At 48.4% G+C, this 24,029-nt stretch overlaps 5 protein-coding genes across 5 annotated transcripts; 2 read left to right on the top strand and 3 right to left on the bottom strand.

Annotated features, from left to right (window-relative positions):
* Positions 1-5,808: 5,808 nt before the first annotated feature.
* Positions 5,809-7,413, bottom strand: FPOAC1_006488 (uncharacterized protein; the record flags this gene model as incomplete). The annotated part of the gene is made up of 2 exons (XM_044850969.1): positions 5,809-6,626; positions 6,729-7,413. 2 exons carry the CDS (start codon positions 7,411-7,413, stop codon positions 5,809-5,811), a joined length of 1,503 nt encoding a protein of 500 aa, XP_044709681.1.
* Positions 7,414-15,351: 7,938 nt separating this feature from the next.
* On the bottom strand, positions 15,352-18,523 carry FPOAC1_006487 (uncharacterized protein; the record flags this gene model as incomplete). Its single annotated transcript, XM_044850968.1, has 5 exons — positions 15,352-15,573; positions 16,162-16,530; positions 16,582-17,474; positions 17,523-17,776; positions 17,826-18,523. The coding sequence occupies 5 exons, from the start codon at positions 18,521-18,523 to the stop codon at positions 15,352-15,354; spliced, it is 2,436 nt and encodes an 811-aa protein (XP_044709680.1).
* A 650-nt stretch (positions 18,524-19,173) lies between these two features.
* TMA7 (Translation machinery-associated protein 7) lies at positions 19,174-19,500 on the top strand (the record flags this gene model as incomplete). Its single annotated transcript, XM_044850967.1, has 3 exons — positions 19,174-19,195; positions 19,259-19,348; positions 19,406-19,500. 3 exons carry the CDS (start codon positions 19,174-19,176, stop codon positions 19,498-19,500), a joined length of 207 nt encoding a protein of 68 aa, XP_044709679.1.
* Positions 19,501-20,332: 832 nt separating this feature from the next.
* On the top strand, positions 20,333-21,384 carry FPOAC1_006485 (uncharacterized protein; the record flags this gene model as incomplete). Its single annotated transcript, XM_044850966.1, has 3 exons — positions 20,333-20,887; positions 20,937-21,167; positions 21,217-21,384. The coding sequence occupies 3 exons, from the start codon at positions 20,333-20,335 to the stop codon at positions 21,382-21,384; spliced, it is 954 nt and encodes a 317-aa protein (XP_044709678.1).
* Positions 21,385-21,389: 5 nt separating this feature from the next.
* On the bottom strand, positions 21,390-23,559 carry FPOAC1_006484 (uncharacterized protein; the record flags this gene model as incomplete). Its single annotated transcript, XM_044850965.1, has 2 exons — positions 21,390-22,345; positions 22,395-23,559. The coding sequence occupies 2 exons, from the start codon at positions 23,557-23,559 to the stop codon at positions 21,390-21,392; spliced, it is 2,121 nt and encodes a 706-aa protein (XP_044709677.1).
* Positions 23,560-24,029: the final 470 nt, after the last annotated feature.

Below are 24,029 nucleotides of genomic sequence, written 5' to 3'. Positions count from 1 at the left end.
ACACAGGCTCGACAGGACGACAAACAGAAAGGGTTGTCATCATTGATGCAGAACAAATTAAACAACCAAATGGGCTCAGAAACATCAATTACAATGTTTGCTTTACTGTTAAGGCAATTGTATATTGTTTGTTCCCTTCTTGTGTAGGTATATTGGTGAGTGCATCTGTTCAACACCACGTTCAACATCACCGCACAACAAACATGCTTCATGTCTATATCGCACGATATCAAGGCTTGAGACACTTTTAGAATATTGTTGACCTGCTGGAATTGATACCGCGGTAGTCAATAACTCGCAGGGTTGCTTAAGCTCTAGGAATGAAGGAGTCCTCAGGATATTAGAAAAATTGGCCGCTGGAAGCATAAGAGACAAAATTAGTAGGCTACCTTATACTCCTTAGACTATATCTCTTAGACTATTTATTTTTATAACCTAAGACTTAGGAGGTTATTATTTCTACTACCTACTAAGAAGCGTTCCCTTATAGAGTCGAAGACATAAGCGAGGGAACTGGATCATCCGCCAACAGTCGCAAAAAGCAGACAAAGTGACACTATCAAGCAATGTTACTAACACTACAATGTATACTTAGCTGCCTACAGCATTGTTTGAGTATCTGCAGAGACCTCACATTACGGTAGAAGTAATGCAAACAGCCGTGACTGTATGAGATAGCATGGACACTCGGCAATAGATGAACACACACGCCTCAAAATGCCCGCACAAATGACCCAGTGCTTTACTATCACTATAAGCTATCCTTTGATGTGAGATTCGGTTCAGTAGATGTCTTTTTGGCGCCACTCGTGCCTAATCTTTGTCTCAGCAAGAAGCGCAACCTGTGCCTACACCACACGTCGACACTCATCTCTGATCTTGACAGCAGCAATAATTACTCTCTACGTCTAATTATAGATACAAAGCTCTAACCTCCGTGTTCTCAGAGGCCTCATGTAGATGTGGACGACTGAACTCACATAAGTCCGTCGCAATTATGATACATGCAATGTGAAAAGTGACGACTAGCTGTCGTCAGCTCACCGAATAGGTCATTTCATTATCTCCAACGGAAGATTAGTTCATCAATCTGATTCTCCTAGTTCAAAGCCAGATAACAATTGTGACATTCGCGTGCTTGAGTTGCTGAGCTGCCTGACAAGTAGCACTCGGGAGCATACTTCCCTCACCCTCAAAGATGTCATCACCAAACTTTACTCCTGAGTGTCAGAGATTCCGCTTGAAGATACGCTCATCAAGGATGAGTTGAGTATAGAGAGTAGACGGTAATCTCCCATTCCGTATCATCGTATCCCTCGACATCATGCGATCCAGCCACCTACGAACATTTACACCATGTCCAACCACCACTCTCGGCAAAAACACAACATCACAAAGCCTCATATCAAAAGGACTTTATCTGGGCTGTTTCAGTTGAAGTAAAAGAGTTCAGTGGCTCAAGTTAAGCCACTCCGGCCGCTGTCTACACAAGCTGCCGAAAGCTTCAATCACCACAAACTCTAAGATTCTAGGCATCCTCTAATCTCCCTTACCCCGAAGGTCGAAAGGCATTGAACAAAGCAAAGTGTATTTCTATCGACTGAAACGACGGATATCGCAACCCGAACGCCATGTAACGCTGTAGCATGGAGAGTTTTATGACACAATAGAGTAGCTCACATGGTCCAAGCCTTTTAGTCAGAACCCTTTTTTTTTTCTCTTTGCTTGTGATGGCTGTTTAGCTCTTCATTGCAAATCTCCCACGATAGTAGCATAGCCTTCAAAGTAAAATGCAATCATGCATTGGCTACAACGACGATCCCTGACTCTAACTTTGGACAAAGACGTGGGCTTGACTCGTGGGTAATTGAAACGTGACACATCGACATTCGTCCCCCCGCCCTTTGGGTACACTATCGAGCAAACAGAGTTTCGGTCCGTAAAGAGAGGAAGCCTATTAACGTGGACTATCATTGCAAACAGGCTTGCTTACTCACTAGGCAGCCCAACTAACCAACATGTAGTCTCGCGGCACTTGCTATTGAAAGGTCACCAACAGGGCCGAGAACAGAATATTGGTCCACTCGTTTACATGCTCATGAGTCGTAACCATAGATTACAAAGCTGAAGCAAATGACGATGCTTGCCGATTGGAACACTAACAAGTTAAAGGCTGAGTTTGGATCCGTGCCTTGGGCTTGATTGAGGCTTGAGGGGGGAGGGAGAGGGAGGGGCGTTTTGATCAAGCTCAAGATTTATCTTGTAGCCACGATGATGCACGGGAGACGGGAAGGCAAGTATGTAAGCAGGCAAGCGAAGTTAGTCTGATAAACAAGACAGGTCCGTGGGCATCATGATGTTGATTTTCGGGGCCATCCGAAGGGAGGCTGTAGCCACCACAGATCTACAGTTACGACGACGACTTCGGACCGAGTATCAAAGTACATAATATTCTAGATTGTTTCTTGGCGTTGTGGTTATGGGGTTGTAACAAAGTATGGTAGTATCATAGATGATTTGACACAAAAGTTATGCGTGTACACGTTTGTGTTGGTCACAACATTCTTCTCGTAATTTAAAACCTAGCTTTACCGAGTTTGATGTGAGCCTGTAAGAGTTGATATGTCTGTTGTCTGTCTTCAGGGGGTCGGTCGGTTGGCTCGGGTTACGTTGGATCCTCCTACTACTGCAACTTGAACTGCTGCATTCAACTTGGGCTCTCTCTTAGGCTCTTAGCTCAGAAGCGAGTCCAGAGTAATACTGATCGGTTAGCTAGGCTAGGCTAGGCTAGGCACAAAATGAAAACTTGGCAAAGTTCAGCCCTGGCTCGTTAATGTGATGCGACCTGCCTGCCTGCCATGCACAAACTGCGTGCAGACCACGCTTCAAGACACATTCCAGTCGATTCTCTTTCTCCCCCAACCCATCGCCTAAGTTTCTCGCTTCTCTATTAAAAACTCTCCGTTACCTCACGGGCCCTCTCACTAATTTAGCTATACTTCAGTCTAGTAAACGACACGCCCACTTTCCGGACCATGATCGACAACTTGTTGATTGTTAGTGTGCTCCGTCAGTACGGTACTAGTCCTTTTCCTTTCCCTTTTCCTTTCCCTTGACCTTTACCTTTTTCTTGCCTGCCAAGAAGTGAGTCTATTGAAGGACAAGACACCGAAATTGGACTCGTTTAGACTGAACTGTAAACCTGTTGTATTGAGCTAAGCGAAACCGAAAAACCTCGTGGCTTAGAGTTTCTGGCTGCTTTTTGCTTTTGCCCGCCCCCGGAAACAACCACTCGGGAATGAGATGGGCTCAAGATTGCGCTTTCTGACCATGGAAAAGTTGCCGTTGTATCACATCATATCACATCCCTATTCATCTTTGTTTGACATGCAGGTTACAGTATTAGTTAGGGAAAATGAGGAATGTGCACCGAGTGGTCCGTTCATTATGACTCTATCCTGCTCTCTCACTCTCTCGTCTTTTCTGACAGATCAGCATGTTCGTTCCTCCACACCCCCTGCCATTCCCTGGTCTGATAAACTGTAACGACAATTAAACATTTCTGGGGACCATGTTCAACTGCTTTCGGAGATTAATCGCTTACTAGGTAGGATGAGGATGGATGCCACGAGACAAAGGAACGAACAGTCTGAGCGTATTAATATACTCGAAACATGGGGGCCAAAGACATTCCTCTTGCGGACAGTTCAAGTTCAAGTTCAAGTTCAATTTGTATAAGTCGTCTTGACTAGATTAGATCAGCGGTGAAAGACCAAGATGCGAACTATTCAGATTCAGACAGACTATTGATTCTGTACGTACTGACTAATTAACTCTGTGCTGAGTAGAGTACAGCAGTAGAGCAGAGATGAGCATGCAGTACGACAGTATCAGGAGCCAACGGTCCCATTCTCATGCCCGATTGTCTCACCTCAAAGTAAAGTCGAGTCGGCAGTTTTGCCTGACCAGTCACTTGCAGTGTGTGCTACTGTGCCAAGTTCCGTGTCAGCCCAAAGCCTGCTTGAACCAAGCTCAGAAACTGACAGACCAAGTTAACAACCCATCCCAAGAGTCAACAACAACACCTTGACTCAAACGTGTTTCCCTGAATAGCTTCGCTTTCATAACTTGATCACCACCACCACCACCATGATCCAGGAGTGGTGAGCCTGAGTCCTCCCAAGTCGAGTTGTAAGATTGCCCAAGAATCCATCGCCCCAATAATCGTCTCGGACATATCACACTACCCTCCAAAAGCCCGCCTCACCTTTTGCTTCTTGCTTCTCTTCTGATCCATGATTCGCCGTCTTCATCTCCACACAACCATTCCAGAACTCCTCCAACGCAATGCCGTTCGCCCTAACGAGACTACCCCTGCTTATTGGACGCCACGTTCTCGCCTTGTTTTTTGTACCCATTTTCTTTTCTTTTTTTCTCTCTCTTTTTCTATCACAAGCGTTGATTGTAACGCCCGCCCCACGATGCACAAGCATGCAGAATCTGACCAATCTTGTGCTAACAGACAAGGGCTGCTAAAGTGATAATCTGCATCATTGAACTTGGGTTTGACTGCGCCGCCCCTCCTGCAGGTCGAGACGGGAGCGCCGTAGCGTCTGCGGTAGACCAGACCTAGTCAGGATGGGGCCGAGATTCTTGAGCTGTCACCAAGAGACGTTAGTTAGTAACCAAGGTCGACAGCGTTGAAACAATCACCAAGACACTGTCCCACCAGCATTCGTCACTAACGATCACAAACCGATTGGAACACGAGTAAAGTGTGTAGTATGATATGAGTTGAGATATCTCAAAAAAGTTTGTATTTCATTCATTGGATGATCGGCAGATGCATCTTTTTTGTGCGAGGTGCCGTCTTCCCTCAGTAAACGTATGTTGCGCGACAATACTATGCTTTATGCGCTGTGGCTAGTGAGCCATATCTTGTTCTCTAATCTTGTAGCAAGTGTCAAAAGGCATCTTGCTCATCTCTTTTCTTCCCCGCTGGAAAAAGAAAAGTAACTCCTTCATCCGACCCGTCATGATAAAAATAAGTGAAGAAAGAGGTATCTCTGATCCAACTCAAGCACAACCCATGGCTATTCTTCCCGCTTCTATCAAAAAAAGACAGCGCCTTTCCAAGACAGTCATAGCAGTAAACAAAAACGAGGAGTAAAAACAACACAAGCGTTCGTTATCCTCTGGTATATCCGGGTTCCAATAGTGGGCCAGTCTTGACTGGCAGAGTGAGAAAAAGACGAAGTCAGGAATCGGACAACTCCATCTTCCAGATATTCTGTCTTTGAAGAAAAACAAAAGGTGCCCCCCATTGATCTCGATGCGCCAAACATCATGCTTCTACAACTGATATCTTGCCCATCCTCATAAGGTTCGAAAAGACAAAACTCCTCGCTTTTTAAAAGGTATTTTGTGAGTGAAAAAGAAAATTTTGTGACAAAGGAAAAGGTAATAAAATAAAAACCGGAAACGCTGCTCCAAGATGTGGAATCAAGGCCGAAAAGAAACAATCCCGGACTGTCATTCATAGGGTCGTAAAATATTTTTGGTAGGCGTATCCTTGCACGGCTTTTGGGTTGGGTTCCAGTGGGTGGTGTTCCCCCGGTGTGGGCATACAGGGCCCAGGGTCGATATTAAAAATGTCGAGTAATATCCAAGGTAGTAATGGTAGAATCAAATAGTGTCCTCGGCCTGCGGGGTTAAGGCCTTGGTGGTATCTCATCCAGATAAGGTCGTAATAGTAATAGTAATAGGGGTGGTTGTTATGTTGAAAGCAGGTGACGTTATGTCGCGAGCTTAATAACAGCCTTGGAACGTAGGCATAAAGGGGACCTGTTGATGGAAGGGTACATGGTGCTGAAGCATCGGCACCTGTTGAACGTATTTAACCATATCCCAGATGGGGAAGTATGATTTGGGTTGACAAGGAGCTTGAACGGGAACCTGAGCCTGAACTGGCATAGGGACCTGTTGGCAAAGCATAGGCTGAGGGGGAACGGCCACTGGCACGGGGATGGGCCCAGAGTACTTCTGGGGAACGAATTCCTGGCTGTGGTAGATGAGTTGATGTTCTTTGGGGTCCTCAGGGTCGAACGTGTGTGGTGCAAACTCGGGGGGAGTCTGGGGCATCTGGCGTTCCTGTTCAAACTCGTCGTCCAGGTCATCAATGGTAGAGTCGCTCGAGGTGAGCGAACCCTCATCATCCGAGGAGGCAGGTGAATCATAGTCGTAGTCGTCAATGATGGCATCCTCGGAAGAAACGTATTCGATAATGTGGTTTGGTGAGGCCGGAGGTGTCGGTACAGCCGACATGGGCGGCACGGTGAACATGGAGCAGGCCATGATCATGTTTCGGAGCTCTGGAAGGGTAATCCGTTGCTCAGGGATAGGTTCGAAGATGCGTCCCAGGATGTCGTTCAGTTCATCTGAAAGTGGGAGGATGGTCTTCAGAAAGTCCTTGGATCCGGCATAGGCACGGTAAGTAGAGTCCTGGAAAGAGGCTTGCTTCCATGGGTTGCGTCCACAGGTGAGGTTGACGAGAATAACTCCAAGGCTCCAGACATCATTGGGGGCGCACAGATAGTAGGGCTTCCTAGCAGAGGGGTCCAGACATTCTGATAAGAGGGGAAAGAAATCATGTTAGTTGTGTGTTCATGGCAATCATATCATAGCGAAAGGGGGTTGCGAAGGGGAAGAGGGGGGAAGATAATATGTACCTGGACTCATGTAGAAGGTTGAACCGCATCCGTAGTCCTCGGATCGATCATCAGAAGTGGCAAGACCAAAGTCAGCCAGCTTAACAGTGTCTCCGTGGTCTGTCACTAGGATGTTTTCCGGCTTAAGATCCCGATGGTAGATTCCAAGGTTGTGGCAGTGTTCAACGGCATCCAGGATTTGGAGAAAGATATTCCTTGAGAGTTCATCCTTACCAACGTATTGACCACGCTCAGTGATGTTCAAGAACAAATCACCCTCAGGGCAATATTCGAGAATAACATAGATGCAGTCGGGATCATTAACAATCTTGAGCATCTGAACCACATTGGAGTGCTCCGACGCCTTCCAGTGTAGACGGATCTCTCGCTGTTGGTAGGCAAATTGTCTTTGTTCCAAAGGGGTTCCATCGGGGTTGAACTTGCTCAAGCACTTGACGGCGTATTTACCTCCGGTTTTAAGGTCGACAGCCAGGTAGACGACGCCATAAGCGCCGGTTCCAAGGATGTCAGTCAACTGGAGAGTGCCCTCAAGCACGCGGCCGAGCCTGGCCTCCGGGGCGAGAGGAATACATCGGGCCTGAAAGTGTCGAGATGAAGCAAAGGGCTGTTGAACCGGGACCTTGGGATGATCGAATCCAGGAGATGGCGGAGGGGTTTGGTAACCGAAAATGGCATGTTGCTGCATGTTATCTGATTGTATCTAACAAGATCCTAGAAATGGGTATATGGGTTGAAGTAGATCCTAGGGCCGGAAAGATAATCCAAAATGGCACGGCAGACAGAAAAGGAAAATGAGAAGAAAATACAAAAGAGTATTTTCCTACGGCCAGCAAAGGATCCTGATCCAAAAGTCCAGTCCAAACGGGTCGTTGATTAGAAAGTTCCTGGGTTGTGGCTGAGTGAGTAGTTGTTTGTAGGCAGGGTCTCGACAGCCGAATCAACGGGTCGAGCAGATGAAGAGTGAGGATGAAGTTTGTTGGCCTTCCGAGGATTGTCGATGGGAGATTGTGAGTGTACCGTAGTCGACAAGAGGAGACCTAATGGTCACGTCTGCGAAGGTTGGAGAAGGTGCCGGAAAGAGTGTCGTGAAAGTGGTGATAGAGGTTCTTCAAACTAGATCCGGCCCAGTTTGGAGATGGGCAGAGGCAGTAGATAAGTTAAGCCGTCTCTAGTGACAAGGACAAGGCGGACGAGCGCAGAGCGAGACACACCCAAGACAAAGATACGTACAGTCTTCCACTTCACGCCTCGGACTTGGGATTGCGTGGATCAAGACCCACCACCTCATTAGACCCCTGGCCATTGGAGAGATTAATGACATGGGGGCCTTGTCTTGGCCTCGTTGTGCGTTAATGCTCTATTCTTGTCTAGGCGTAGAGTCCAAGGGAAGGGGGGGCGTCTTGGCTTGGGGCGTCGGCTAGCTTCACATGGAAAGGCTTGGTATGGTTTGGTGACGCTGAGCAATATACGAAAAGGCAGGGATCCGTCAAAATAGTTGAATAAAGTGGTCCTCTGTGTCACTGCCTCTAGGCCACGACACACGACGGTCCTCTCAGGTTCTGCGCGGGCCCACCATCTCTTTGGGTGTCGCTCTGAGTCTGAGTCTCAAGTCTCAGCACTAACGCCATCCATCGGCCCACTGGTCGGCCACCTGTCGTCGACCACTCACAAGCGTGCGGTGGCAGATCTCTAGCATCCAGGGCGGCGCTCCGTGTGCTGTTGTGTGCTCTGCTGACACCCCCAGAGTGCACTGCGCCGTAGCCGTCTTTGTGCTGCGTGTCCTCTCTGTAACTTGACTGGTTACTCTCCACCCGTCGGGCGAATCGTCATAATCAACAGCCCCCGTGATGAATCACAGTTTGGTTTTTCAGCGCAGTGCCGTAGCGTAGGTTTGCCTCCCCAGCCTGCCATGCTCCGTCTGTCTCTTGCAATCACCGGCCGGCGCGGCGTAGGGCGGGGACAGCAGTGACGGAGGCCGGGTTTCCTATGTGTGCCTATCGTATGCACTGCACTGCACTGTACCTGTGTTTGTTGTGTGCAATGTATGTCATGCCGTCAGTTACCGGTTGTAATTAATGATGAGTTATTTTGACTGTACACAGAGTTTGACCCCAACCGTGTCTCCCGCATAACAGGCAGGGCAGATTACCTTTTGCCGGACCTGCTTCAGGAGAAACGACTGGAACGAAACAGCAAACCTTCGTACTTGAACACGACGAACAAAACAGATAATCGACCGTGCAACAAGCGATTGGCTCGTGGTGGTCAGGTATTGAATAGAGTGGGCGTCTGGTGTGGCGCTTGACAACGTGTTTGCACAAAATGGAATGCATGAAGTCATGGAAACAGAAGAACCCAAGACTCTGAGCATACGTGCCTCAGGTTTAGGTTAGGTTAGAGAGGGGGCTGAAATGTGCCCAAAGAAAAGAAAAAAGTGTGAACTGGCACCACTGTTGCAGGTGTTGCAGGTGCTGAACTGTGACGATCCATCACTAATGGGGGTCGCTCCTTCCCAACCAGCCAGTAAGACTGCTCTGGAGGAGGGAAGGAACTGTGGATGCATCGTACATATCGGGGCTAAAGCGGCTAAGTGCTACATAAGTTTATGCCAACCTCTTTAACTTTGCTTTTTTACTATTTTATCTTTATGCAGCTCCGCGATAGGATCGACATTCTTTGCTGAGCCATGGTTGAACTTTCAACTCTACCAAGACTCAAAGTTCCCGGCCATCTTTGAGCTCTGATTGGTGCAACAAGAAAATGTATCAGATATCGAGATATCATGTCACGCTCATCACATTTCGACAGGGCTGATATGAGAAAGAATCAGATTTGCTTATTCTGTCCTGATTGACGAAGCAACATGGTGTTTCATCCGCAAGCGATAACTACATGGTCTTATGGAGAATGAACAGCAACATGAGGCTACAGTCTGGTCGCTCCAGTACTGTAATGTAATGTTATGTGCTGCCCTTGTCTTGTCTTGTCTTGTCTTGTCTCGTTCTGACTTGTCCCATCTAACTCTGAAATTCGAAGCGAGGCCTGCCACTCGCTCTCAGTCACTCATTTCATTAGATACCTAATGGTATCCATCCATCTGGCTGTCTCTGCACGTATCCGTCCAACGACATAGGGTACCCTCGAACGGGCCTCAACCCGTGCTGGCAAGTTTTCTGTTTGCACCCAGCTCCAGTCACTGGCACAGACCCAGACCCTGGATTACGCGGTATTACTCGAAGTAGACAGATGCAGTGAGCGAGTGTCGACTCTCTGTCTGCTGTAAAATGTAATGTAACCTATGCGCGACCTCGCCCGAGTGCATCAAGTACCACCCAGTGGTCCCAGGCCACGGTGAGATGCAGGCAGACTGTGTGCTGTGTGCCTGTACCCCTGTCGGGTAGGACTTTGCTCTTCTGTCAAGAGACCCCTTCAGGCCTTTGAACAGGCCACGATGGGATAGTGAGGCTGACTGTGGGAAACTGTTTACAAAAGAGGCGTCCAATGAGAGGCTATACACGGTCAAGGGAATATGCCCCACTACCTACCTTCTATCAAAGAACCTGTGATCTGTGTCGTGTCGTGTGTGTTGTGCTGTGTTGGATGGATGGATGGATTGGATTGGATGCATGCTTCTCACTTTGTTTACTGATAACGGGTTTACGGTGTGAATGAGAATGTGACAGCGAGACCCAGGTCGGTTCCTGTCATTAATTGCGTACAGGTGTCGCACAGATACTGTGCCTCCCTCAAGCCCCGGATCTGAAAACAGAAGGAAGAAAGAGGACTTCAGGCATGCCTGGTCGTTGCACCTTGTCTGTCAATATCTGAGATCTTGATCACTTGCTTTCAACCTCACCTTTTTTGTTCCAGCCACGAACCACTATCGCATGACTTTGACTCCTCAAACATGTTTCTCTTTGCATATGAGTGAAATTCGATGGAAGTCTATGTAGGTAGATAGGAAGAACTCATACCGTAACTCCGTATATCCATTCAACAACTGTCTCGGCTACCCTATTCCATGTCGATATGACAGTTAAAATTCCTCCAAGGGTCCCTGGTATTCCACTTGAGTTGATTGTTGTTCAATGGCCTCCTCTCCCCTGTAGATCGGGGAGTCAAGACAGTGTCTAGGCTATTCCAACTTAACAGTTGTCAACCCAAGACGGGGTCGATGGGGAACGGGACCCAAGAGAAGCGGTCTGGCAGTTCGAAAAAGGACGCTTCACCGTGATTGCCAATTAACTATCCAAGATGCAAGTCCAAATCCACGGGCGCATCTAAGCCATTCAGGGCTTAGCACCGAGATGATGTTGGAAATCTCGGTCCTCCCTTATTCCCCGTTTGTTGCCCTGTGCTCTCGGTTTCTCTGTGCGCGACCTAGTTGACCAACAAGAAACCAAACATCTGATCCACCTGGACACAGAGTGAGGCCGCTTTGCTGTGTCAATCCTTGGAGCTTGGCTTTGGCACTGGTGGCCTGCAAAATTGCCCACTGGGTCACAAGGATCACCCCTAGAATCGACCCATCTCACGCCAGCGAGCACTGATTCCTCTGATGCCAATGTGGTGACCCTTGGAACAAGTGCCCGGTGGTCTACCCAAGTCAATCTCCAGACTCGAATTGAGTCCGGGGCGTCGATCATACACTATCTACTGTAGCTGAAGCATAGCGTCCTGGCTTCAGAATTGCCAGGAGGGACGAGCTTCTTGCCCTGCCGCCATGGGCATCGGCAAAGCAAATCGGTACGCCTGCCCTGGCATTTGTTTCGGTGTACGGTACTCTATGTTATGCATGGTCTGATTTGTGTTTTGGCTGCTGGTCGAAACCTGCTCGCTCTACTGTAAACTCGATCATAAGCCAGTAGTTATCCCATCACGGCAATGCACAATAGGTCAAATCCCAGTCCATTATCAGCTGCTACTATGCATAAGCGGTGCCATTAAGCGTTGGAGCTGGCCAGAGACCAAGACTATCGTGGACTGTAGAAAACAAGAGCAGCAAATCGGGGCAATCCTCTTTGCAGTTCCAGGAAACGGCGCAGGTTCAGATGGAAAAGGTTTTCCCAGAATAATTCACCCGCCATGATCCAATAGGGAGTTACCCTTTGCACTGCCGGTTATGCACTCACTTAGAGGAAACTATGCGCAGCTACGATGAGCTCTGAGTCATGACTATGCATCAATTAAGACGTCAACTATCGTGTCGTACAGAGGACAGCTGCAAATCAACAAGCCTCCTGTTCTTAGTAGATCATGAGATGATGGAAAGGAAATAAATGCACCAACTTGTTGGACACCATCAAATGCCGCCAGGCTCACTTCCCCGGAACCACGGATGCAGTTGTTGTTTAAACCGGCGGTAGCAATATGTATCAGCATGACACACTTGGTTTTGGTTTGAGCGATATCTCGACCATTAATGGTGTTTCTAGCCCGATTGAGATGCCGCTGCGTTTCAATCGTGTCCTTGTATGGAAACACGACAAGCTTGGACTTAATTCTGGTCTGATAACGATCTTCAGATCGATCTTGTCAATCAGTATCACATGCAATATACTTAATGAACCAGCTGTTGTTCTTGGAAGCAACTGCATATCTTTTCAACGTGGTAAGATAAACACAACCCCTCTCGGACGTCCACAACTCTATCACTGCACTAGGGCAGTTACGTTTCGAATATGACCTGATAGCGATACTGAGACTCTCCGTTGTAGATACACCGCCAAACGTTAGATGTATGCAAGGGCTGCTTTACGTAGCGTGTGGATGCAAGGGAGGATGGACAAATGCAACGCTGTTGAACGTACATGGGTTGTCACGGGGGGTTCCTACTCTGTTCTATTCTCAAAGAGAAACGATGCACAAGGGGAGAACCCGCTCTGTCTTACCTGCCCGTCTCCAACTTGTTACGAACAGTTCATCAAGATCACCTATCCGCTATCAATGGCAATCGAATTTCCTTTCTATCTTTACCACACCATCTTGCGGCACTTCAAGGCCGATCAGCTCAGAAACTTGCCGCAATGAGAAAGTCAACGTTCATCCGTCGCCTTGGCTACGTAAAAGTTTAAAGCGACACTGGTCTCGAACCTCAACGGCGTAATTGTCTAGAGACCAAGGAGGGTCAGAAGTAAATAAATAGTGGACGGGAAGACATCCGTGGCTTGCTTGAAGCTTGAAAGGGACTCCATCACGTCGCGTGCATGCATGAATTTGTGATTCACATCTTTGCTCTAATTTGTTGGTTTAGTTACTAAGTTGAAGATGGATGGATGATCTCTAGCTTGATCTAAAAACTAACGTCACTTTTGGCTCTCGCTTGTCCCCACGGACTCAACCGAAAGTCTGCTCCATCTCGATAGAGTTTCTTGGAAAAAAGAAAGAGAAGACGTCCAGACCAAAAAAGATGATTCGATACTCTCCTGATTCCGTCATCCTCATCCGTGACCCCCCCGTGCCATGTGCTTTGTGGGTATTCCGTTACGGAGCGGACCCCCGAGAGAGGACACGGAGCACCGTTACAGTTACCCTGTATTGAAGACGAATATTATTATGTACACACTTTGCAACTCAACTCAATACATCATCTGATCCATCGGGGAACTTTGTACAAAACACACAAAACATCATGATCGTCGCATTGACCAGATCATCAATATTGTGTCGCATGTCGTTGGAAGATCTCCAACACTTTCTTTTGTCATGATGATCCTCACCCAGAGCTGAACTCCAGGATTCAGAATCAGCTGCCGCTAACTGGACGGATCATTTCAATACGGATGAAACTGCACATGGCAATAAGGACGAAACCACCAATCCCGTTAGCATCGTCAAATAGCTCCAAGATAAAGCAGAGCCCCTTGACACGTTCAGCGAACCAAGAACCAAAGATGCTTATACGATGCCGATCCTGACGACACAATTGCTACTCTTTTCGCCACTGTTCGTCATAATGTCTTTGCCTTGCTCTGTCCTTGCCCTGTGCTTCGCTGTGCTGCCTCACCGTTTGTGAAGGCTAAAGAGGTTCAAGCAAGGGCGATGCTACAGTACAAGGGTTCGTTCGTCTTCCCGCCCCCTGTCCAGCCCAGTCAAAAGAGTCACCGTTTTGGCCCTTCCCTTCCCAAGCGAACCGACCGAACCCCCAAGCGAGTGAGGCTGCGAAACCCACTTCCCTGGCTTGATATCCTTGACTCGTGGGAATTTCGTCTGTTCGGTCGGTAATTGGCCCTGTGTGTAATCTCCGTTACAGGATCTGTTACAGACGTGTAAGAGCACGGCGATCAGGGCGTACAGTACTGTACCAATCTCAATCGACTGCACATCATAATGCAGGGCAAGCCAAAGCAAAGCAAAGCAAAGCAAAATGCTCTCTGCTCCTGTTCAATCAATATCCCACGGATCGGCGAACTACCTAGACTAGCAAGGTCTGTGTTGTCGGCCAGAACCGAAGGGAACAGAGTACAGTAACATTCAAAGTTCTGATCATCAAAAGCCTCACGTCTATCATGACAATCGTCACCAGTGAATACACAAAGATCATCAACAATCATCATGCTCGTAACATTACTGTACAACTCTGCTCGCCCTGCCAATCCGTGATACTGCCAGCAACTCGTACAACCCGACATCATTGACGTCAAAAAACCCCAGCACAAGGACTCCCCGAGTAATACCCTTCACCATGTCTCTCCAAATCCTGACCAACCGCTCTCCCTCCCAGCCAAGCGACTTACACAAAGCCACAGTCACAGCACAACAGCCGTATTCCCCATATCACAGACCATCAACTAGGTATCATTTACGGCAAACATACTAGCCCCTGTGGAACATCAGCTGCCAAGAAAACACAGCAATCAAATACACACCAACAAAGCACCGTGACATGTGGTCGTTTAGTTGATTGTCAACGCCCCCATCTCGGTCTTAATCTACTGTACCAGGTCAGGTTGTCAAACATCAGCCTGGAATGACCCGACCTGATCAATTGTCCAGAAAATTTGTGTTGTGGACTTGGTCGACTAGTTTAGGCAGTTGTTCGTCTGCCTTGTCTGACACATGCTCACGCTGGCGTCTGCATCGCCACTCTATCCGTGCCTGGGAGCCTCATCTCAATTCCAGCTGCGCCAGGCGGATTCCTCCGTACGAGCCGGGCGCTGAGAACCATGAGTACGAGATCACATCTTCGCATGTGAAAGGAAAATATGACTCCGTTTCGCCCGTCGGTGATCAAACATCAGACAATTCGCGCAAATAGTGGTCCAATAGTAGAGTCTAGGTTATAACAATATTGTAGGCATTTGTTCCAGAAACCCACGTCCAAACACAACAAACTCCCAAAAAACTCCAGCAACTTCTAGCCTGCTTCTTCAGAATCTAGACCTCCACGCCTCGGCCGCATATGCGAGACATAATAGACAAGGTGAGACACATCAAGGCATGACAAACGGACGGCGGTGACACCCTCAGAGACACTGATCAAACAACCACATGTTTTGAACCGGCCAGAATCGGAATTCTCCCTTTCTTTGTCTAGCCAAGCCTATTTTCCCAATCCATAGTTCCCTGACCCGCATGATTTTGTTTCTAAACTGCGTCATGATTCCATTATCCGAATACCTGATCAGCGACGTATAGGTCCCGCCTTCGACGCAAAGAAGGGATGGCGCAGCGCATCAGCTGGTGTGATTCTCTTATCCGGGTTGAGCGCGAGACAATGCTCAAGAAGATCAATGAAGTGGTTCAGATCCTTCGTTTCCGCATCGTTCATGCCTGACGACGCAGCCATGAGTCTTGTCCTCAAGTCACGCGTTGGCTTCACAACAGCCAAAGTTTTAACGGTAGTCTGTAAGCACAATTTGTTAGTCGTCGATTTCTGACAAACACATCTAAAACGGGAAAAACGAATGCATGCGAATGCGAATGTCCACAAGGGCTGAGCGCTTGCCCAAACCTTAGTAACCGTTGAACTCGTATGCAAGGGATATGTAAGTCATCGTGGCTGAAGCTGAGAGGGAGTGCGATCTACCGAGACAAAGCTGGTCATGCCATACGGCCAGATCCAATCTTGAAAGGATCGTGAGGCGTTCAGTCACCTCATCCCGTCTCACACATCCCTCCCTAGATTTAGAAACCCCGCAAGGGCATTTTGGATCCAATATGCCTCATGTTTTGATTTATTGACATTCGTGTGGGTGACGTTTGTCGTGAGGCGCCCCCACATATCCCGAGCGCTTCCATCTGCAAGGGAGTTCGGCGCTTACACTTGTAGAGCCCCAGCCACCATGGCAAGAATAGTTTAGACCTCGTGTGTGAGGCCACACATACAGTGGCCATATGGCGCTTGGATGCAGATGTAAGGAGTAGAGGATGACGAAAAACAATAACAACAACAAACAACAGAAACGTGGAAGTGAATGGAATCACAACATACCTTGTCCAAAACCTTGTCTCGTTCGACGCTGACGAACTGGCCCTTGTCGTCGAAATGAACAGGAGCCAATTGTCCTCGCTTGAACAACTTCGGCGTCAACCTTCCTCTGATCTCCATAATGGCCTTGAGCATTTGGTTGTTGCTGTCTCCAGCAAAGAGGATCTTGCCCGTGTACATCTCGTACAGTGTACATCCGATGGACCACATATCAACCGCGTAATCGTAAGGAATACCCAAGATAATCTCCGGTGCCCGGTAAAATCGACTGACGAGATATGGTGTAATATCCATATGCGCAGTCGCTGCATCGGTCTTATCGATGGCTGTACCTAAATCACAAATCTTGAGCACGTTACGGCTCTCATTCACCTACTCAAGTTAGTACTCGCTCGTCACAACAATGTGGCCAGGGATACATACCAAAATGTTGTCGGGTTTGAGGTCAGCATGGATGATACTGCATTTTCGCATATGAGCCAGAGCCACAAAGATCTGGTATGCATATGCTCGCGTCGCTCCGAGGTTGATGCCTACGTTGTTGCCAAACTTCTTGAGAACTTCTCGTAGGTTCATACTCAAGTTCTCGAATACCATACACAGATGACCCTTGTAGTCAAACGAATGTTCAAACTTGATAATATGTTTACGTCCCTCAGGGTCAGCCTCGTTGAGCTTCTCCAGAATGGCAATCTCGGTGTAGCCTCCCTTTCTCAGGGCATCGTTGTTTCGCATCATCTTGATGGCAACAATCTGCTTTGTGGTAATGTCGATGGCACGGGCGACACCTGAGAACATACCCCGTCCAAGTGCTGCTTGGATCTGATATCTACCATTCAAGACTTCACCAATGCGGATCTTGTAGTATCCATCCTTGTCGTCGCCTTCAAGAATACCTCCCTTGATGTTTGGCATGTCAGGGGCTTTGCCGTCACCCTCGATAGGTGCTACAGGCTCGACAGGCTTAGTAGCATATTTCTCCTCATCGAAATCATCGGCAAACATATCAAAGTCGTCGTCATCATCTTCGTCGCCGGCATTTCCAGCCGGCTTTTCTTGGTCTTCTTCCTGAGGCTGTGGTTCTGTTGCAATGGGATGCTGCTCACCATGAAGTACGACATGTCCATGTCGGAGTTCATCTCGTCGCTCGTCCTCCTTCATGTCCCCAGTAGGGTCGTAGTCAGCTGCTGATGGCCCATCCTCGTCATGTTCCTGAACCTTTCCATGAGAATTCATCAGTTGGTTATCATCAAGGAGATTAATCCCCCCAGGTGACATTTCAACATGAGATGCGGGTGAGCGAGGTGATGCGATGTCTGCACCCCTGGTTAGTAAATTTCGCCTGAGTGAAGGTTTTGACATACCTGATCGAGGGGTACGAGGGCTCTCAATCTCGGAATATGTCTTTGCGGGCGTGTCGGGTAGAGTGGTTGCAGGGGATGCTGCGCGTGCTTTGCTGGCCGCAGCTCCTACAGCATGGAGTAGGAGAGGAGTTGCCGAACTGGACTTGGCCAGGATCTCCTCACGTCGCTTGCGGCGTCGTTCGATCTCAGCTTCTTCGTCAATAGGCTCAGGCTCTTCATAATCGGGCTCGGGCTCTAGTTTTCGTTCGGGTTGCCTGTCTTATGTCAGTACTCCAATCAAAGTCAAGGGTGCAAAAGACATACTGCTGAGAAGTCGTGGAGGGGCCATGTCCATTGGTAAGGCCTTGTTCAGGTTTAGCATCATGTCCTCGGGCGTGTGAAGCCTCTCCTACTGTCGTCCTCTTGGACATTGAACCATTATCTCGCGAGTTATCATCGTACGTAAGTCCTCTCGGCCCATCGTCACGATGATCGTACTGGCCTTCTTTTACAAACCGATCGAATCTGCCCTTGTTTGCGCGCCGGGATCTCTGAGGAGAGCGACTCCTGTTTCGAGGTCGTTTGTTGGAATACCGATCTCCATCTCCATCGCGATAGCTGTCTCGGTCTCGGCTCCGATCGCGGCCACCATAGCCGTAGTTAGTGCGCGGTGCAGGTTGGTCGAGGTCATCGTACTGTCCACGAGACTTGCGAGGATCATCGCGTCGACGGTCCTCGTAGTTGAGGCGAGAGTTTCGATAGTCTTGATCGCGAGATCGGGGGTTGTGGTAATCTCTGTCTCTGCCTCTGTCGTCGTGCGGTCGCTTGTAGCCACGGGGTGAAATGCTTCGTCGTGAACCGTTGCTGTATCTAGAAGCCGTGTCGTGGTCTGAAGTCGAAATTCTATCTTTTTGTCTGTTTTGACGGTCAACACTGCTTCCTTCAGTGTGCTGCAGTGAAGTTGCCTTCAAATCTTCTGCGCAATTCTCGACGATCTCGCCTTCGTCCGAACTCGACGTCATGTTGACGACGGTACTTATTGGATCTTTAGGACTTCAAGTGGAAATAAACAGAATCAGTGTCAGCGCTGGGAACTGGGGAAAGCAGTGTGCAATGGGAGAAGAGCCCAACCGGATCAGTAGTGACTCCTCAAGGCTCAGTGCCGATGGTGAGGTTTGTTGACGATTGTAATGAAGAAAATAAGGGGGAAGCTGGAGCGCAGTCCAGATGAAGAAAAATATGCGGGCGAATTGGAGATGGGTGAATAAATGCTGATGTTGTGAAGCCTGAACAGGTCGTGATGTCGCAAACTCAGATGTTTATCATCTGTTCTTCTATCTCCAGACTTTTGACGTAACAACGAAACTGTAGGTTGGAGACTAGGTACCTAGAGTAGGTACCTACAAAAGTGGAACACTTTCCGGATTAGATAATTCCCGAAAGACCCTTATCCATACATCTTATCGAGCTTTATCCCCGCGGTCCAAGTGGGCTCACCGCTGCAGGTCGGGTGGGCTGGGGTGCTGAAAGGCCTGGAAGACAAACAAACTTAAAGCGAATAATAAGCGGGAGGCAACTTTTTCCTCTCTCGCGACAACCTTTGTTTCCACAACCACATCTCCGTCCTTTTTCAACACAACTCCATACTCTCTTTCACTCTACACACATCAAAATGGGTGGCGCTAACAGAGAAGGTTCGTTTACGCACTTTGGCTAGCTATATTCCGATAAGCAGAGAACTAACCCCTCCATTACAGGCGGCAAGGTCAAGCCCTTGAAGCAGGCCAAGAAGGCCCAGAAGGACCTCGACGAGGACGACATGGCCTACCTCGAGAAGAAGCGCGCCGGTACATACTATCGAACACTATAAACATCGCAGACACAGCTGGCTAACTGCAATACAGACGAGAAGGCTCGCAAGGAGTTGGCCGCCAAGGCTGGAGGCAAGGGCCCTCTCAACACCGGTGGTCAGGGCATCAAGAAGAGCGGAAAGAAATAAACGTTCTCGCGTCCTTCCTAGAGACAAGCGAACAGGGCCCATGGGGGTCATGGAAACTCTGAATGGTGTGAGCGCACCAGCCAACCTGCGTGCTTTTGGCGTTTTAGACATTGCCTACTGACGATACGATATATCGCGCGATGGCTAACGAGAAATGAATTCTATGCTGACACAAATGCTGACCCCAGCGCTTTGCATGTTCTGTGACTCAAGGTTGGAACAAAGTTGTAACTGTAAAACTGCCCGACGATCCATGCTATTATTGTATTTCCTCCACTGTATTAGTGCAGCTCGCTTGTCGATTTCCACAGAAGTTATCGAAGTCCTTAAACCATGACCGACATATTTCTATTCACCAAATCGATACACTATATGTAATCTTTCACGTACGATAAAAATAGGACCATCAACTATAGTGGGCCTTCTGCAGCACTTCTAAAAGCCTTCCATTAACTGACCATACAGCACTTTTAGCCTCGGTGCACGCTTTCCATGTGCTTGTCCCAACAAAATCATCCTGGTCGACTCAGCGTATTAGAAAAGTTGGCCGCTGGAAGCATAAGAGACGAAATAAGTAGGTCAGTTCATGCGGCTTAGACCACACTTCTTGGACCACTTATTTTTGTATTCTAAGAGAGGCCAACTTTTCTGCTGCCCACCAGCTGGTCAACAACACAACAGTTAATGACTCCATTGCTACCGGACAAGTGGAACTCGATCTATATAAAAGTGGAAGCAGAAGACGCAAATCCAGAGCTTGACTGTTAATCACCCCATACAAAGCCACTGTATTCAGTCGCGTTCTTCGAGAATCTGGACAGCTTCGTTCAACATGACGTCCGACACTCAGCCTGACGGCGTACGCAATCGCCGGCCTTCAGTGACAGAGAACCTTATCGATGCCGCTAAAAACATTGAATCAAAAGTTGAGCATTCACTTCTTCTTCTGTGGGATGACCTTCCTGCCTGGCGTCGCGATAATGGATTCATTCTCTCTGGCTACCGACAATCTCAAAACTCCTACGCGCATTCTGTCCGCTCCCTCTTCTACCTCCATAACGAGTCTGTCAATATCTGGTCTCATCTTATCGGTGCCATAATCTTCCTTGGCAGCGCAGCCTACGTTGACCGAGTTGTTCGGCCTCGATATGCGAGCGCAAGTAGCGCCGATGTTCTCGTCTTTGCATGCTTCTTCGGAGGCGCGGTGGTGTGTCTTGGGATGAGTGCGACCTTTCATACCTTGTCGAATCACAGCGATACTGTTGCGAAGTGGGGAAACAAGTTGGATTACACAGGCATCGTGGCTTTGATTGTTGGAAGTTATGTCCCAGCTCTGTATTACGGCTTCTTCTGTCTGCCCAACCTAATGTCTGCATATCTCTGGGTCGTAAGTGATCTTCTAGACTCATGCTGGTGATCTATGCTAACTAGACCAGATATGTATCCTTGGAATTGGTTGCACCTTTGCTTCGTGGGTTGAGCGGTTCCGTACTCCGACATGGCGTCCCTATCGTACAATGATGTTCGTTGGACTTGGCCTCTCAGGTGTTGTCCCTGTCATCCATGGGGCTTTCATCTATGGCTTCCAAGGTCTTGAAGATCGGATGAGTCTTAGCTGGGTTGTTCTCCACGGCGCCATGTACATTTTTGGCGCTTTCCTTTATGCAGTATGTTCACTCCCGCTTCTTACTTCGAGTTCTGACTCTTATAAAACAGGTTCGCTGGCCCGAAAGAAGTGCCCCTGGTGCATTTGACATCTGGGGAAATTCACATCAGATCTTCCACTTCTTTGTTATCCTTGCAGCTGCCACTCACTTTTATGGCATGGCCAAGGCTTTTGATTACCACCATACTATTATGGGGTCTCAGTGCCTTATGGATTGAACGAGTCACTCGTCTGCTTGTGCCAAGCCGAGGTCCATTACCCTCACCAAGCCTGACCCCATTGCGGCAGCGGCCCAGCAACCGTACTCCTCATTGGGATTCCATTCGGCAACTGTGACTCTTGTCAAAGGCTCATAGATGATAGCTCTGGTGGGATCCATAATCGCGTTCGCATCTTCCTCATCATCGCCAACAGCTGTATCGGTCTCTTTCTTCTTTGGCTTCTTCCCTTTCTTGACAGGGGGTTTATGGGCCGAATGCTTCGTTAGGCTCCGCTCTAGGATGAAGCCCGTTACTATCCTCGAGACGCCCCTCGCTGCAGCAGGAGAACCAGCCGAGAATATCTTTCCAGGCCGATGCTCGTGATGGAAAATGCGGATCCGGTCTGTTGGTTCACGTCTGGTGGTGAAAATCTCAACCTGGGGGTTGATAGCCCACAATGAGCCGTCCAAGGACCCGACAAGAAGGTACGGGTGGGTGCGTCCAACTGCCAAACACGAGGGGTAGCTTTCACCCGTGAACACACGACGGGCAACAGGGAACTGTGAGTGATGCATGAAACCGACATGAGTGTTGAGAACACCTGCAGACGGGTACATGGAGAAGAAGCCAAGCAGATGGTCACTGTATCCGAGGAGGTTTGGTTGCGTTCCGACTGTGAGGTTCTGGACTTCGGTAGATTCGTAACTAGGACCACGAAGGTCAAGCAGTTTTACAGTGCCACCGACCGGGGTAGAAGCGATAAGATATGGCATAGCTGGATAGCCAGAGACGAGATCGACAACGATATTGTGATGGACAGGGTGTCGAGAGAGGAGGCGATGGGGACGGAGAGACCAAAGAGCAACGGAACCGTCGGTGTAGCCTACCACCAACCTATTGAAATTGACCCATGTGAGGGATGTCGCTTTTGCGTCTTCATCTGGAAAGCCAAACACAGCTATTGGCTCGACAATCTTTCCTGTAAATGTGTTAGAATGGGCTATTGCTTGAAATGAGGCCAGACTTACCATAACCTCCTTCTCCGTCGTCCCCAGCTTCAGTGACATACACGTTTCCATCGTCGCAAAGGATTGCCAAGAAGCCACAAGCTGGGCTCCATTTCACCCTTCGAGCGCGCCCATGTTCCAAACATATCGTTTTGCGTAGTATCGGAGCTTGTGATGAAGGTTGTGCAAATCCATCATCTTGCCTCTCGCCCACAAACTCCCACAACTGCACAGTGCCATACTTCTGAAAGTCGGGGCTTAGAGACTGCTCTTCGTAGTCATACAACTCCTGGTCAGAATGTGGAATAACACATATGGCCAGCAGCTGCGGCGCGTTAACACTATGCAATGGCGCCCAGTCCATTCCGGTGACGATACCCCCCGCATCTAATATCCATCCCACAGGCGTGCTGTCATTTTGTAAGGGAAGACCATCCTGGGATATTGAGTAAGCGTTCCCGGGCTCGAATCTGATCTCTTGTTGCGATGTTGGCGGCCCTAGTAATACTGGCATAGGCTCTCTCTGGAAACGGTACAGCTCGGCTTCCTCTACTGATAGTCGCATCTGAGCGTTGGCTTCGGGAAGACTTTCACGAACACGTTCGTACCAATGCTCAGCGCTATAAGCCTCCCGTTCGAAGAAACTGGGCGACCAAACGCCTCTGTCTTTTTGTTCTTCGTCACCCGGGATCTTGGGAGGCAGAACTGTCCAGTCCATCCAGCGATCCAGCATTCCTTTGACCAGATCAATACCATCTTCGTGCCTTCCATACCACGCCTCGATCAGCTGTTTCCCCTTAAAACCACGATCATAAGGTCCCCAATATGATCTCACGATACGTCCGTCTGCAACAGGCTCCAGATCGAGATATCCTGTCAAGCCAGCGGCGCGTACATTGAATGGTCTGATCGGCTTTAAGCGCTGTCGCGCAAACCTGTCTGGTACTCCATCTGGTTCGCTCACAGGCCCTTCAGACTCTGGATCTTCATTCTCATCGTGCTCCTGTTCTTGATCGAGAGCGATCTCTTCTTCAGCGCTTTCTTCAGCAACAGCATTCTCATCAAAGTTTTCGTCACGTTCCGCTTTCTGGGCAGCACGCTTGAGATTTTCTTCGTCTGAGCTACCTTCGAAATCGTATTTTTCAATCGTGTACCGTTTAGTACGATTGGATTTTCGTGTTCTCATGATGAAGGTGAGAGGGTGTTATTGGGTTGAAGAACTGAGGTGAGGTGCACTGGCGAAATTTAGTGGGTCGCAAAAAATATAAGGATTGGAAAAGGACCAGACGAAAATATTAGTGTTCACTTGAACTACCTGCTCACGAAAACTGATCTAATATTTCTATCAAGCACCTACCTAGGTAGGTATCTTTGGGATAGCAGAAACTTGATCTCAGCAGCACGAGACGAAAAGACTCGGCCATTTTATTACGAATTATTGAGACTTTCTATTATTTCATGAAGAAATGAGATGCTCCAAAACAGTAGACTTTCGGTAGAAAAACAACTCCATAGGCACAAGGCCGTGCTTTCCAACAAGATCCAACAAAGTTAACTTTAAAGGTCATTTTATTACAGTTTAGATAGCCTCTCAAATTCTCTCAGGTAGACATCGAGTATTATTCATTATCCTCATGTATCCATCTCATCCGACGC

Source organism: Fusarium poae, chromosome 2 (assembly GCF_019609905.1).
Source record: "Fusarium poae strain DAOMC 252244 chromosome 2, whole genome shotgun sequence".
Classification (NCBI taxonomy): Eukaryota; Fungi; Ascomycota; class Sordariomycetes; order Hypocreales; family Nectriaceae; genus Fusarium; species Fusarium poae.
Note: the sequence above shows the minus strand (reverse complement) of the source record. Positions and strands in the feature narration are given on the sequence as shown.